Source organism: Curcuma longa, chromosome 10, assembly GCF_044706935.1.
Source record: "Curcuma longa cultivar G26 ecotype Majalengka, Jawa Barat chromosome 10, ITB_CL_G26_1.1, whole genome shotgun sequence".
Taxonomy (NCBI): Eukaryota; Viridiplantae; Streptophyta; class Magnoliopsida; order Zingiberales; family Zingiberaceae; genus Curcuma; species Curcuma longa.
Window position 1 is genome coordinate 10,856,772 of NC_133870.1, and position 14,572 is coordinate 10,871,343.

Sequence of the window (14,572 nt, forward strand, 5' to 3'; positions counted from 1 at the left end):
ATTACTTAATGAAGCAGAAGATCTATTATAGCCATCTCAATTTCTTACCTAATAGATCAAAAAAGTACAAGCTACAGGAGATGTAGGTGTGAAAAATGATGATGATAAAGCTTTTTCCCTTTCTCAAATTATATTGTCTAGCTCTCGACCTAGACATTGTTAAACCTAGACATTGTTAAACATCCCAAACTCAAACGCGACCAAAGTCCACTGTCAAAAGTAACATCAATTCTCCTACAATTTCTAATAAAGAGAAAGAAAAAAAATAAAACTTTGCTTTCAAGGGAAAGGGTCGATTGGTTGATCAAAATTCCCTTGATGCAATTGATGAGTAAGAATATGGTAAGAGTGATGAAACATCATTGCCTTCTGGCATTGCAACATTGTAGTTCAATGAGAAAATCAAAATGATGATTGTGATGTCAATAACTATGCAACTATTAATGGAGGTGATCATAGTACTAATACATGGTTATGAAGCTTATTTTTCCTCGATTTCAACACTTGAGCCTTGACATGTGTGATGAAGGTTACACACATACAACCCCTAATGGTGTTAAAGATGTTAAAAGTTAGTATCAATGCTATAAGGGAAATTAATTCAGATCGAAGTTCATTGTACTCTCAACCTTCTTATTATAGGTTTAATGCATCATATGTTGATTCATTATATCAGAGCTTGATACATGCTTATTCTTATCTTTTATCTATACCAATTGTTATACTTGTGATGCTAGTCCAAGTCCAACTCTAACTCTCAGTGGTGGTGAATCGAGACATATTGATGTACATGTGGAGAAATCAATATCATCATATGTCTTGGAATAATTATTTGATTTAGATGTTGGAAAATTATTTTAGGCTTATTTTACAAGGATGTTGCAAGAATTAACGCTTCCATTCGATACACGACAAACATTTTGGTATTAAGAAGATGACATGTTATATACCTACTGATCTTATCCTAATTATTCATTTGATAAATTTTAAGTCCAACTAGTGATGTATCAATTTTTTCAATAGAGATATATTTTTTTGTTTTTATCTAACAATCTTAAGTTGTTTAATGGTTGAAAACTTATATAAAGCAAGGATTGAAATCTCGAGCCGTTTCGCTCGATATCGGCTAAATTTTTCGTTCTGCCAGCGGACCAGCACCGACACTAGTGTTCTGGTCAGGATACTGTCCGTAGGCGTCATCCGAGTTTGGCAACACCTCTGAAGGCGTTGTGCGGGCCGCGCATAGGGCTGAGTATTCGATTAAAATCGAACCGAACCGAATTAACCGAAACCGAACAAACAGAATATTTTTCGAACGAACCGAACCGACCGAATTTTCAAATAAAAATCAAACAAACCGAACCGATACAATAATGGTTAATTTGGTCAAAAATCGAATTAACCAAATTAATTGAATTTTTCAAATATTATGGGAGATTTATCGATTAATTAGGGATTTATATATTCACTTACTAAGACATTTATCAATTAATTTTTTTATTTTAGTTTATTCGATTTATTCGGTTTATTTGGTTTAATTGAATAAGAGAATTTAAAATCGAAACCGAATCGAATTAACCGATATAATCGATTTTTTTAGGAAAAAAAACAAAATTCCAAAATAACCGAATCGAATTTTTAAATTTGGTCGGTTTGGCCAGTTTGTTTGGTTTAATCGAACTTTTGCTCACCCCTAGATGTGTGTGCCTCGGTCGCGACCGTGCGGAATTTGAATTTTTTTTTTTAAACTTAGGTTTTAATAATAACATAGGTTAATAATTTTATCAACTCCTAACTATAGTTGGGATAATTTAAATATGCTTAATTAAAGCCTCATAAAATTATCCTATTATTTTTTTAAAAGGATATTTTATTTTTTTATTTTTAATTATTTAATTTATTATTTTATTTTTAATTAATATATTTTATATTTTAAAAATACCGAAACTATACCGGCACGGCACGATACAGTACCGAAACTGTATTGTTCCAGTGTAAGACCGAAATCTTGTCACGGCTTGATATTTTAAACCTTGATATAAAGATAATTTACAATCAAGTATAACATTAAAATTGTCAAAAAGGTCCATGGAGTTCTTCTCACGTGTACAAGTTAACAAGGGTTTGGTGATTGGTTTTTTTCTCGCCTTATACAACTTTTTGCTTCTCAATTGTTGATCAAATTGAGCCCTCTTACTGCTGAATCAAACCCAAAACCTTTTTTGGACACAAATTAACTTTAACTAATTAATTTCCCAAACAACTCTGGTTTGAATCTAAACTCAATCAGATTGTCCTGTACGCATTGTAGGTTTAAACCCTTGTTTTGGGAAAGTTTATTCTCAATTTAACATCTCAAGAAGAGTTCAAATAATTTGAGTGTATCACTAAATAAATCAAATTATATTTATTTGCATGAAAAATAATTTATAGTAAATACTAAGAAAATCTAGATTATAACATCCTCCTCTTTTTTAAGTTAGGGTTCAAATTTAGTCACCTAAGTCAAACAAATGAGGGAACTAGGTGCGCATATCCTTTTTGCAGACCAATGTAGCCTCGGTGTCAATATGATTTGTCACCTATTACAAACCAACCACACTACTTTGTTCCTTAAGTGATGTTACCTGCAGACTGAGATACACAATGGTCACTCCTTAAAGCTTACATCAGGACTAAAGGAGAGGCAACTGCCTCAACATGAGTCGGGTTTAGTATTTACTTCCTCAACATAAAACAATTATTTAACCTCACCTAAAGTAGGCCACAAGACAAGTGTGCTAGCAATTGCTCCGGTCCTCTTAAGTTGAGATGATCTGCCTAATTGCCAACAGTCTAACTCAAATACTTGAAATAGATCCTTAAGTGTATAGATTGTGCATTCTAACTTACCATTTGCATGACACTTAAGTACCCCAAAAGTGAGCTGCAAACCAAGGACTTTAGTCGTAAATGATGCTAGTTGAAATGCCATCTAATCTATGTGATCTGATTATCTCTCTACATTAAATTTATGTTAGTTTATCCAAGGAGTTTGACTTCTTAATAAGAAGTGGGTCAACTTAGTCAATCTATCAAGTTACTCTAATAGAGTTCATGCCCCTTCGTATTATATTGAAATCCTGTGATAAAATCAATGATATTGTTTTCTCACCTCCAAATTGGAAAAGGGATCCTCTGACTTTTCCAGTGGAGTGTGGTGCTCAGCCTTTATGCGTTTGACACACCAAACATCCAAGAATATTGTTGGTTATATCTTTCTTTATGCTGCACCACCCATATGACTTATTAAGATCTTGGTACATCTTGGGGCTCCAAGGTATACAACTAAGCTCAATTAATATCCTTTCTCAAGCAACTTCTTAATAGGATGTGAGTTCAAAAGTAAATTTGACCTTGGAAACATAAATTCTATCTGTATGTACATATATTTCCCACTACCTTATTCCTTAACCATGGCTCTTAGATGCCCATCCTTGTATGAATATTCCTTAATCTGCTGAACCAACAAATACTAGGACACTGATGGCTACATGCCTCCCTGAGAACAGCATGATCAAAATTTCCTATGCCAGTCACGAAGATGGGAAAACGTGGAAGAAGACGCTATAGATAGATGTGAAATTTAGAGGAGAATGTATACTTGACAAAAATTGAAGTAGAATCAATGAAAGTGGGGGCAGATGCGATGGAGGGAGGTGCTTGGCTGATTGACAGAGGGATTGAAATTAGTGACACAGGAGTGTGGTAATTTTGTCATAGGGTTCCCCACATCTAAGACCTTGTGGGAGTCATGATTTGGTAATTCCAAGTGGTGAATCATGTGACAGTTGCAATTGAAGTTGTTGGGGAAGGGAAAAAACACATGTTTCCAGCTGCTGCCCTTAGAGAGAATTGCAAGAAGGTTAATGTTAGAGAAATCCCTTTTTAGTCATTGCAAATCAAAGGTAAAACTGTAACTACTTGCTTTAGGGTTGAAAGGACTTGAAAAGGAGAAATCTCAACATTTTGAGCACCAAACAAAGAGGGAGACATTGTTTTCTTGCAACTGCATTCTTCGATTGGGAAGAAAGGAAGGGGGCAGAGGCAATGCTAGGCTCCAGTGATGCATGATTAGCTGATGAAGAAGGTTTTCAGGAAGAGAAGATTTACTTATTTTTAGGGGCATCCACTAACAATTCCAACATTAAGAATTCCAACACTGGTTAATAAAGATTGACAGTGGTCTTTCCCCTCCTCATGCAACTTCTCCTCTATGAAGTTAAATCATACTTCCTTACTACTGAACAGGATCCAAGCCTCTTGAATCCATATTGAATTCAATCAATTAAAGGCCCAAATAATTCTAGTTCAAACCTGAACCAAACCACCAACATGGCTTCAACTGCTTATAGGATTAAATTATTGTTTCAGATAGGTTTTAATCTCAAGTTGACATCTTGTAAGAGTCATAAGAGTCCAAACAACACCTGATCGCAATAGATATAATTTGAGTGTTTTGGCATTGGACTGGAACAATACTGTTTTAGTATCATGCTGACTTTTCGATGATACCAGTGGCAAATTGGTGGTATAAGAGAAGAAGATGAAGAAGAAAAAGAAGCATACTTAAATTCTAACTTTGTTTTTCATTGGAATGATATAATTTTGAAATTATCTTGTATGAAGATGAACTAAAAATAACAACATTATCTCAATTCATCTAGCATGCCAAGGAGTGTTAAATGTTGCCATGAAAATGATATTCATTGATATGATTGATACAACGACATTGGAGACATTGTTGTGTTGAGTAGTATCGAGTTTTGGTAATTTATCAAAATGATCCATTTTGATTGTTTCTCTTGGTACAATGCAAGATTTCAAACCATGAATAGAGGTCCTTGTAAGGTATGGGATGAATTGAGATCTTATAATTTTCTGAGTCATGACTATGAATTTTAATACAAATGGCTATGAACATTGTCATATTCTTTTTTTTTGAGCTAAAACAAACCAAAAAGCAGTGGTCAAAATTGTGGGCTTACTCCAAACTATGTTGTAACAGTTCGAACTTTGTTGATTTATGACGAATGTTTGCATGGCTTGGCTCCTGGAAAATACCATTCCAGTCCCATGTTGAAATTGGCACAAGCACGAATTTTAGACTTTGATCTCACATGTTATGATCTTGATATAAATGTGAAGATACTGACACCCAAGACATGGGATTCCACCTATGCAAGGTCATTCTTGGTTTGCATATTTCTTCCTCATCCAAAACCCTATCCTGTATAACTTATTCTTGAAGGGATGCTATCTAGAGTAATGAAGAAATTGTTGCATTGTTGTACTCCCATTCTCTATTTACATTGTTTATGGACTATCATTGTTTTCCCTTCCCAAGTACATTTCTATAGTTAAGAAAAGTCCAAAATACGTTGTCACTAGAAAAATAGTTCTAAGAACATTTTTGTTTGCTATTTTGGTTGTTATTAGCATTGATACCTTGTACATGATCTGCATCTTATAATGATATTTCAACCATTGATTATTGCTTTCTGTTTCATCTGATATTTGTGGAATATAATTCAGGTCACAACAAAGCGAATTAATTTCATTATAGATGAGAGAGCTAGTGAGAATTCCTTTGAAGATGCAGCAATTTCTCCAAATCAATCTGATGAGCAAGAGAAGGACCGAAGTTGGTTGCTCTCATCTATTCATCAAATGTTTAGCAGAAGGTACTGACATTTTTATTGTCTTTTTTCCTAGGCACTGGCTATGAATTTTATTTAGGGATAAATGAGTATTTTCTGCTGTTTTTTTTGGTCACTTCAATGTTGTTGTTAAAGGTATAAAATTAATAGGGTTATTGGTGTAGCAGGTAAGCCCCATATTAGTAGTTCTAGATTTAGAGTTTTAGCGCGAGACTATATATACCCATGTAATAATTATCTTATCATGATCAATGCAGTGCAATATTTTTGATCCTCAAACTCTACATGTATTAGAGCCTCTCTCCTAGGGTCAGGGTTTTTCTAAAATTAATCCCTGTATGGGGAGACTGCTTTGTTTTCACTGATACAACTAATTAGAAGAAAGATTAGAGACAACACTACCTCCTTTTCCTCTGAAGTTCCCCTTTATAGGATGCAGCTCAAGATTGATCTGTTGAATCCCTTTGACTAGCATATGAGTTATTGATTTTCAAATGAATTGCTTGGTATTTCATCACCAGGGGCTAGAAAAGTGGATTCCTGTTCCACCTTCCATTTGAATAAGGTTCAGGTCCTATTTTATATTCTATTCAAGGATCTGTTTAGATAATATTCCAACAAATTGCATTTCTCAACACGACCTCCCTTTATTAATGTTGGCCTCCCCTCATTCTATTTGACATCTCTGCTTCTCTTCTTGTGAGACTCATTTTGCCATACACATGCCCTGTTCATCATGAACTCAGATGCACATCTCAAGCATCTTTGCCATCTACACGTTATTGCAACACCTTGTCACATCAATTCCTTCTCTATTGCACTAAGCTTAAGCTCATCCAGGAGAAGGAGGTCGATCTCTTCTCCTTGTGACTCCGATGGACCTATATATCCTCTTGAGGACTCTTTCCAGTGACTTCTGTGTGTGTCACTACAGGTTTGAATTGTGGCACTAAGAGCATTGAGCTCAAAGGGAAAGATCGCATCTTCCTCCCTACCACGAAACCCTTTCGACCTTTGCCTTGATATGATGAAACCCACACCTGGCCACTCCATTTACCTTCTCTGACCTGACCATGATCTTCAGACATCCTCTACTGAGCACGTATTCAGCCATCTCCTGTGGCCTTATGCACATTAGCCAGCGGGCTTGGTGCAACAAAGAGTTGTGAACTCACACGATAGCCTAGTGTGTCGTAGCCTAATGCCTTTGCTATGATCAGATTAAACCTCTTGCGTGCAAGCAAGTCCAGGAGATCCCTTGGATCAAAGAGCTGTGTTTCTTACTTTGAAGATCTAAAAACAAGGTTGGTACCAACAGTGGGAACATCATCATTACCAGCCGCTACTGTCAACCTGACTGCTTATCTCGACTAAGTAGGAGGGCTTCTAGTGGATGCGAGTACCTCCACTACCAATCTTGTAACTTGATAGCTTATTGATGACTGCACCTCACTCAGACATGGTCACTACCACTACGGAACCATTGGTTGTGATCCAACCGCCTAGTGATGATTACATCTCATGTGGAACACAACCATCGCAAGTACTATTCTCAATTTGCAACATAAAACTTGTATGCCTAGTGACAACCGCACCATATGTGAAAGGATTAATATCAACTTTTACTCGCAACTCGATCAACTATGTGCTCCAACTATTTCTCAATTTTTACAGAACCAAGGTCAAGGAGCATTGGATGTGTGCTTTAACTCATTAAGTTTATTTTACTGGCAAGTGAATGTTACATTTTTGTTGCATTATTATTATGCCTAATCTATGTTTAAGCTGGACATAGTATATCTTCCATCATGAGGAGTATTCAAGTCATTAAATTAATAGGAGTGTTTGTCAAGTGAGTTTACTCTTATATTGATTGTTCTAGATTTAGGTCTTTCCTATGATGGGAGGAAGCAAACAGGGAAAAAAGTAAGGAAAAAACTTATAGGATAAGGATTGGGAAACTTTTCCTAGTTTTGGTTTCTTTAGAGAAGGAAAAAGTAGAGGTTTTCGTGTAACCCTTTCATTAAAGAGAAAGAAAGAGGGAGGAAAACTTGAATTTCAAAACTTTATTTGTTAAAAACATAAATAAAAATTTATTTGGATTGAAAAAGAATAATTTTGGACTATGGATTGAACTCCATTAAAGGGCAGTCTAGTGCATGAAGCTCCCAACAATGCGGGTCCCGGGGAAGGGTCTATTGTACGCAGTCTTATCCTGCTTTGCAAGAGGTTGTTTCCAAGACTCGAACCTGTGACCGCTAGGTCACATGAGATCAACTTTACCGTCATGCTAAGGCTCCATTGCACTTGAAATTTAGTTTTCTGTTCAAATTACACAGAAGCAATACAAAAAAAACTAAAGGCAAAGTTTCCCAGGTCTTTTCCTTGTTCTTCCACTTTTTCTGCTAAAGAAAATAGATGTAATAGTTATACCACATGTAATAGTTATCTCATCACGATGAATGCAATTCAATTCAGATCCTCAAATTTTACAGTTCTCATAACCATGCAACAGTTGGATCTCATGTAGTCTTGATTCTTTATATGCCAACTTTTATCATGGTAGCTGTAATAAAGTTGTGAAAAGTTGTACAAAATTTTGTTAGTGTTAGCCTTCTAATGTTTGTGTCCCACAAGAATCTGATGGAACTTTTTGTTCTTTGTGTGTATAATGTTTTTCAAGGTTCATGCTGACTGCAACTTGTGAGGGTTGTTATTAGAAATGACCTCTATATTGGCATAATTTTGTTTTCTGAAGTTAACTATACAGATTATACTATGCAAAGTTTTAAACTTGACAAGAGTAGATTCTCATCTGAAGATTTTGCAAAGTGAAGCTCATTGATTATTTTCATTGTAAAAAGTTTAGTAGTTTTATCAGTTTGATATTCATTAATCTTGTTTTTTATTGAAAAAAAAAGAAATGTTGTTTGTTCACAAAATCATTGATCAACAAGTTTCTGGATTATATTTTCTCCTTGACTAATTGCCAGTTTTACACACTACCATGCTCAGTGAATTAAATATTTTTGTTGGTGCCAAAGCTTATCATATTTAACATGGTAGGGGTCTGCTAAAATGCATTTCATTTGCTCATTAATGTTTGATCAGGGCAAGAAAAAGAAAACGTAAACTACAAAAAGAGTCTAACCAAGGTTTGAAAACTAGTTCCAAGGTAGGTTTTCGATCCACTTTCAAAATGAGACATTTCAGGTGTCCCGGGTGCCACACAAACTCTAAGTGGAGGAAGCAATCCAATTTTAGTGGTTTTACTAAGCACCAACCCTAGACATTGGAGGAGGAGGACTAGGCAAAGGAATCACATACCTCATGTAAGTGCATCGTAGAGTAGGCCACCCAATGCTAGTCTTGTGTTGAGCACCAACCGTAGGTGGAGCCATAGAGAAGAACAAGGTTGAGGAGGAAGAGAAGTTGCATGAAGCTTCATGTTGTTGTGGACTTCACATGTTTTGTGTCTCGTGGAGTTCCATGTGATGTTGCCATGTTCACCTTAAGTCACACCTTCACATGTGCCTCCAGAGTTCTGCGTACATTGTCACCATGTTTGTGTGAAGTTGAGAATTAAGTTTCATGGTCTTTGAGAGTTCTTGGTGTTGGTGTTGGTCGGTGGGCAAAATAAGATGTTTCTCCTGTGCTAGCAAACACAAAATAATATTTTTGAACCATGGTTTATACTAAAATTTTGTCCTCTTCATTTGTGTTGATGACAGGTTACATCTTTTAATTTTTTTGGGAAACTTGTTCTTAAACCTGGTAGGTTACATCTCAATTTTTTTTTGTTCTTTGGTACCTATATCCTTGCCATCTGAACGAGGACAAAACATATCACAAGGAATGCCCTACCTTGATGTATCTAAATGAATCTAAAAACTCTAAACCTTATATCAGGTGAGTCTCATGCATGGGTTTAAAATTGTTCCACACTAGTCGACATAGGTGAAAGTTCTTGTGTTGCTAGCTACACATAACTGCAGTGAGACACTGAAACTCACAGCATGGCATGGGCAAGAGGAGAGTAGCTTATTCTATCGCGACTAAGCAACACTTGAGAGCTATCTTGGTCTTCTTCCATGTCTAGTGATCAAACAATACAGGAAGTGGGTTGCTTCAACCTTGTCTTTTGTCGTGAAATGGAGAAGTGGTTTGTTTCCTCTAGAGGTCGACCAACACCTACACAGGCTGAGAAACTTCTTCTCTAATGTTCATCTTGTTTTCTTATCACCACTACTATTAGGTCTAACCCTGGGCACTTACACCAGTATAGATGTCGACATGATCAACATGTCTTGTTTTGGCTGTGGAGAGATACCCTAGTTTGGAATGAGATTTAGACCTTTTTCTCATAGTACATCTGCAATTTTAAATGCATTAAAGAAAAATAATTCGGGGACATCACATTTCCATTCAAAGAAAAATAATTTCTCCATTGTAGCTCCATCAAACTTCTTTTCTAGCAAACAAAGAGAGCCTTAGACTTCTAGTGGCTCCTTCTCTTTTTCTTCTTATTTGTATTGTCACCCTTGTTGCCTCATCCTTTATTGTTGCATCCTCATTCCTCATTTCCTCCTCTTCTCTTCTTTCTCCTCATCTATTTTGTTTTGTTATACGTTAGTAGCATGGTTTAAAATCTCATGTTGCATGTTGAATAATATAATACTGTGTTGATGATGCCAAGGAGTGCCCTACTGTGTCGACAATTGACATGCTTTACACACTGCAACACATGTGAAGATGGATTCAAGTATTGTTTATTATTTTTTTATAATTTATTTTTTTTTAATTCCAATTTAATTGATTATGTAATCACTATAATTTTATTTGTAAAAGTAAACAAATTAATTTGGAAGAAGGCTATAAGAGTAAAATTTGTTGAATTTATGTTAACATTCATTAAAGTGAAAAATTAAGTGAAACCTAATTGAAATTATTTTGGCATATTTTAAGATATGTCAAGAGCATGTTATGTCTAGTATTGGTATGATATAGTATAATAAAGTTTTGATTCAGTTGGTTGTAATTGTTATAGTTTTACTTTTATAAAAAGGGAATTAAAGAAGTAATTCACTTGGTTGTAATTGTTATAACTTCAATGCATTTTGAGTATCGACGCAACACGATATTGAAATTGTACTATTGTGAGCAAAGACTGAAATTCCAATAATGAATGTACTTTATCTTTCTACCATTTGATGCACGATACTCGTTTTGGTATTAAAAATGTATAACCAATAGTTGAGATGCTTCTAATATTTTAATTTTGTGCTCCAAAATTAAATTTAAATGATTTATATTTGGAAATATACAAGCTAAGTGGATTTGGATAATAGGATTAAACTTATTTGAGTTTATCTTGTCATACTTGTGAGTGTTAGCACAAGACAACACCAAACTATTTGATCAAAGTTTTGGCATGGCATGAGTCATTCTACCTTAACTATTAGATTTTGTATATTTATATTCCTCACATGCTTTGTTGATTTCATTAATGTGAAAACTTTGCTCTAGAAAACAACTTTCCAAACAGAGATATTTAGCCAGCATTGTATTCATCCATGTGTTTTTAGGTTGGTTTTGTAGTCTAGCAGTACTTTAAAGAACAATGTTAACTCCTCCCATTATTGTAGGTCCAAGGCTATTGAATGAGTGGTTTCAAATCTAGTGCCATGTCAGTGGCATGGTCGAAATACTATTTGAATAAATTTCTAAAACCTGATGGTTGATGTTAATCAACAATCTTATGCTGCTTGCATCAATTGTACCAAGGAGTATCTTACCATGTTGACTCTCAGCACACTTTGGAACACTTCATCACGCATCAGCACAGATTTAAATAATATTTAATTTTTTTTTCATAGCTTATTTTTTAATATTCTAATGTAGTTGATTATTTAATTGAAATTGTGTTATTTTTATGTTTGTAACTTCTAAGAGTTGAATTCATTTTGATATATAAGTAAAAGAGGATTAAATGATTAAAGTTCTATCTCAGTACGCTTTAACACATGCCCAAGCATGTTGAGGATCGTAATGATAATATAATAAAATTTTATTTCAATTATCTATCTAATTTGTTAGTCTTATTTTCAAAACAAAATAGTGAAAGAGTACCGAATGAAGAAATCCCTTTTAAATCATTTTAGCATGATTAAATGTATATCAAAGTGTGCCATATGTTGTTATAACATAAGGTCAAAACTGCATGTATCATATGTTGTTATAACATAATGTTGGAATCAAGGTTTAAAATCTCAAGCCATGTTGAAGTTTAGGTCTTTGATTGGAACAATATTATTTCTGTATCGTGCTGACATTCCAATCCATAGTGCCGGTGGTAAATTGGAGCTTGAAGGAGTTAGGAAATGAAACAGAAGGAGACATTATTTAAGCCAAGCAGTATTGAGATTCAGTAATTTACCGTTGGAATGAGAGGGTTCAACAGTTTTGCCCGGTATGGTATGATATTTCAAACCATGGTCAAAATTGTACCATGTAGGCTGGGAAAACTCTTACCCAGAGTGATATTTTTAGGCCTTGATTGAATACTAATATAATTTGATAATAAAGCAGAGGAGTAATTGTCTATGGTGTCTATTTTGTATCATACTGTAAAGGTTAGTTCGTACTTCATATCATATATGGGGTATCCAAGCTATGTATTTACCAATAGCACTGCAGTGCTGTATAGCCATGAAATTCTAACACATATCAGAGTTGGTCAACTTTTTTTCTATTGATCTCTGTTTAATGTGTGTATGCAGAATTCTTTGGCTTAGTGGTTGGATAATGCACCAGTTTTTTCTCTTCTTTCTACAAGTTTTAACTTGTTCATGGTGCTTTCACTTGTTATTTTCTGCAGATATCTTCTTAGAAGGAGTGCATTAGAACTGTTCATGGTTGACCGTTCGAACTTCTTTTTTGATTTTATTGTAAATCTCTCCATCTCTCTCATATATCTAATTACATAAATCTTGCAACTTGGTTCATGCTTATATTTCTTTGGCCTTGTTTTGTCTTGACCTGTTACAGAATATTGAAAATCGTAAAAGTGCTTACCGTGCAATTGTTCAAGCTCGTCCTCCACATTTGAACAATATTTATCTTGCTACACAAGTCTGTATACTACATTGTCATATTGGATTACTTTTTTATTCTAATTCTAGTTTGGTAGCTTTCTTTTGCTTACTAACCTGCATTATGATTCTAGAAGCCTGAACAAATTCTTAAAAGAACTCAACTTATGGAGCGTTGGGCACGATGGGAGGTACAGATATGACAACATTCCTTATTTATGCTGCATAAGCTTCTTAGTCTGTATTGATTGTGTGTGTTTAGTGATTGATGCTCTCCAATTGCACTTCCTTGCAGATCAGCAATTTTGAATATCTAATGGAGCTGAATACACTGGCTGGCCGGAGTTACAATGACATAACACAGGTGATTTTCTGAAGTTTTCAATAGAAGACATCTTTTTCTTTATCTGTTTTGGGAATTTATAGTTATTATTTGTTGCAGTATCCTGTTTTCCCCTGGATTCTAGCTGATTACTCCTCAAAAAAGCTGGACCTTCAAGATCCAGCAACATACAGGGATCTGTCAAAGGTTGATAACTCCGTGTTTAAGGATTATGCTTTATTGTAAAAGATATATTACAACTAGAAATTGATCAATCATGCAGCCCGTTGGTGCACTTAACCTTGAAAGACTAAAAAAGTTCCAAGAGAGGTATTCTAGCTTTGAAGATCCTGTCATCCCCAAATTCCACTATGGCTCACATTATTCTAGTGCTGGAACGGTAATTGCTATTCTATTTGTTTGTTGCTTCTTTATAAATGATTGCACTAAGTGTTTATATGTGAATGCATCTTCGGACCATTTCATGTGCAATATGTATGGTCCTCGCTTGTTTTAGTCAAGGTTTGAAATCTCTATCCAAGTTGGGGTTTAGGTTCTCAACTGGCTTGAGACAATGTCAATTAGAGCTGATATTGGTGTCGGAGGTGTGCCGAAGGAGGAGAAAGGGGAAGGAGAGGAGAGAGAAGGTCGGTGTCAAAAGAATAGGTAGACGAAAAGTAAGAGACAAGATACTTGGCATGCTAGGGTTTTGGTGCAGAGTTGGTGCTGCAAAGTGACAAACTGTGATGAGGAAGAAGGTATCGATTTGCGTGTGCCCGTTTTGCTCCATGTAGAAAAGCAATGGATGTTCAATATGGAGTGTTGCAGAAAAGGAGCGACAAAGCAAAAGACACTGTTGAAATAAGTCATGGTGGAGGAGGTGTCAACTATCTGTTTCATCCCGTCATGCAATGGAGCTTGTGAGATGGAAATAAGTCGTGTGCCCAGTTCATTTTATGCAGAGGAGCTCGCATGACGAAAATATGTTGTGGGCTTGTGGTTTCAGTGCTTCCGTGAGGAATGTGTCAAGCTGTTCTGTGTTCTAATCTTTGGGCAAAATGAAATATTTAACCATGGTTTCAGTATCAATTTGTGTCGACATTCAACATGTTTGGTACACTTCAACATGTACCCAGACAACTCATTAGTTATAATCCTATTATTGTCTACTTAGCTGATTTACCTTCTAATTTGTCTATAGTAATTAGAAAGTCAATTGAATTTTGAAGAATAAGGTATGTAATATATGGAGCATTTTGATTAATTATATATTTACTCTATACCAAAATAAGTATCGTGCATCACATTAGAACGTTGGTTCTTGTAACATACTATTGAGATTAACTCTATAGTTCTTCTATACTCAAATTAAATAATGGTCTCAGGATATCAGGTATTGGAGTTACTTTCTCTACATTACCATAAATATACCTCAGCTAGAGAATTTAATATTGTAGGGA

At 35.1% G+C, this 14,572-nt stretch overlaps 1 protein-coding gene across 2 annotated transcripts in view; it reads left to right on the forward strand.

The window, feature by feature from the left end:
• The window catches only part of LOC141835748 (BEACH domain-containing protein C2), a gene marked incomplete at its 5' end in the record, with an annotated part of 115,612 nt that overhangs the window by 67,692 nt on the left and 33,348 nt on the right, over positions 1-14,572 (forward strand). For both annotated transcript variants that reach the window (XM_074723125.1, XM_074723124.1), the window contains 7 exon segments: positions 5,575-5,723; positions 12,577-12,646; positions 12,747-12,830; positions 12,925-12,981; positions 13,086-13,154; positions 13,233-13,319; positions 13,396-13,512. In XM_074723125.1, coding sequence (XP_074579226.1) covers positions 5,575-5,723; positions 12,577-12,646; positions 12,747-12,830; positions 12,925-12,981; positions 13,086-13,154; positions 13,233-13,319; positions 13,396-13,512 — 633 coding nt within the window.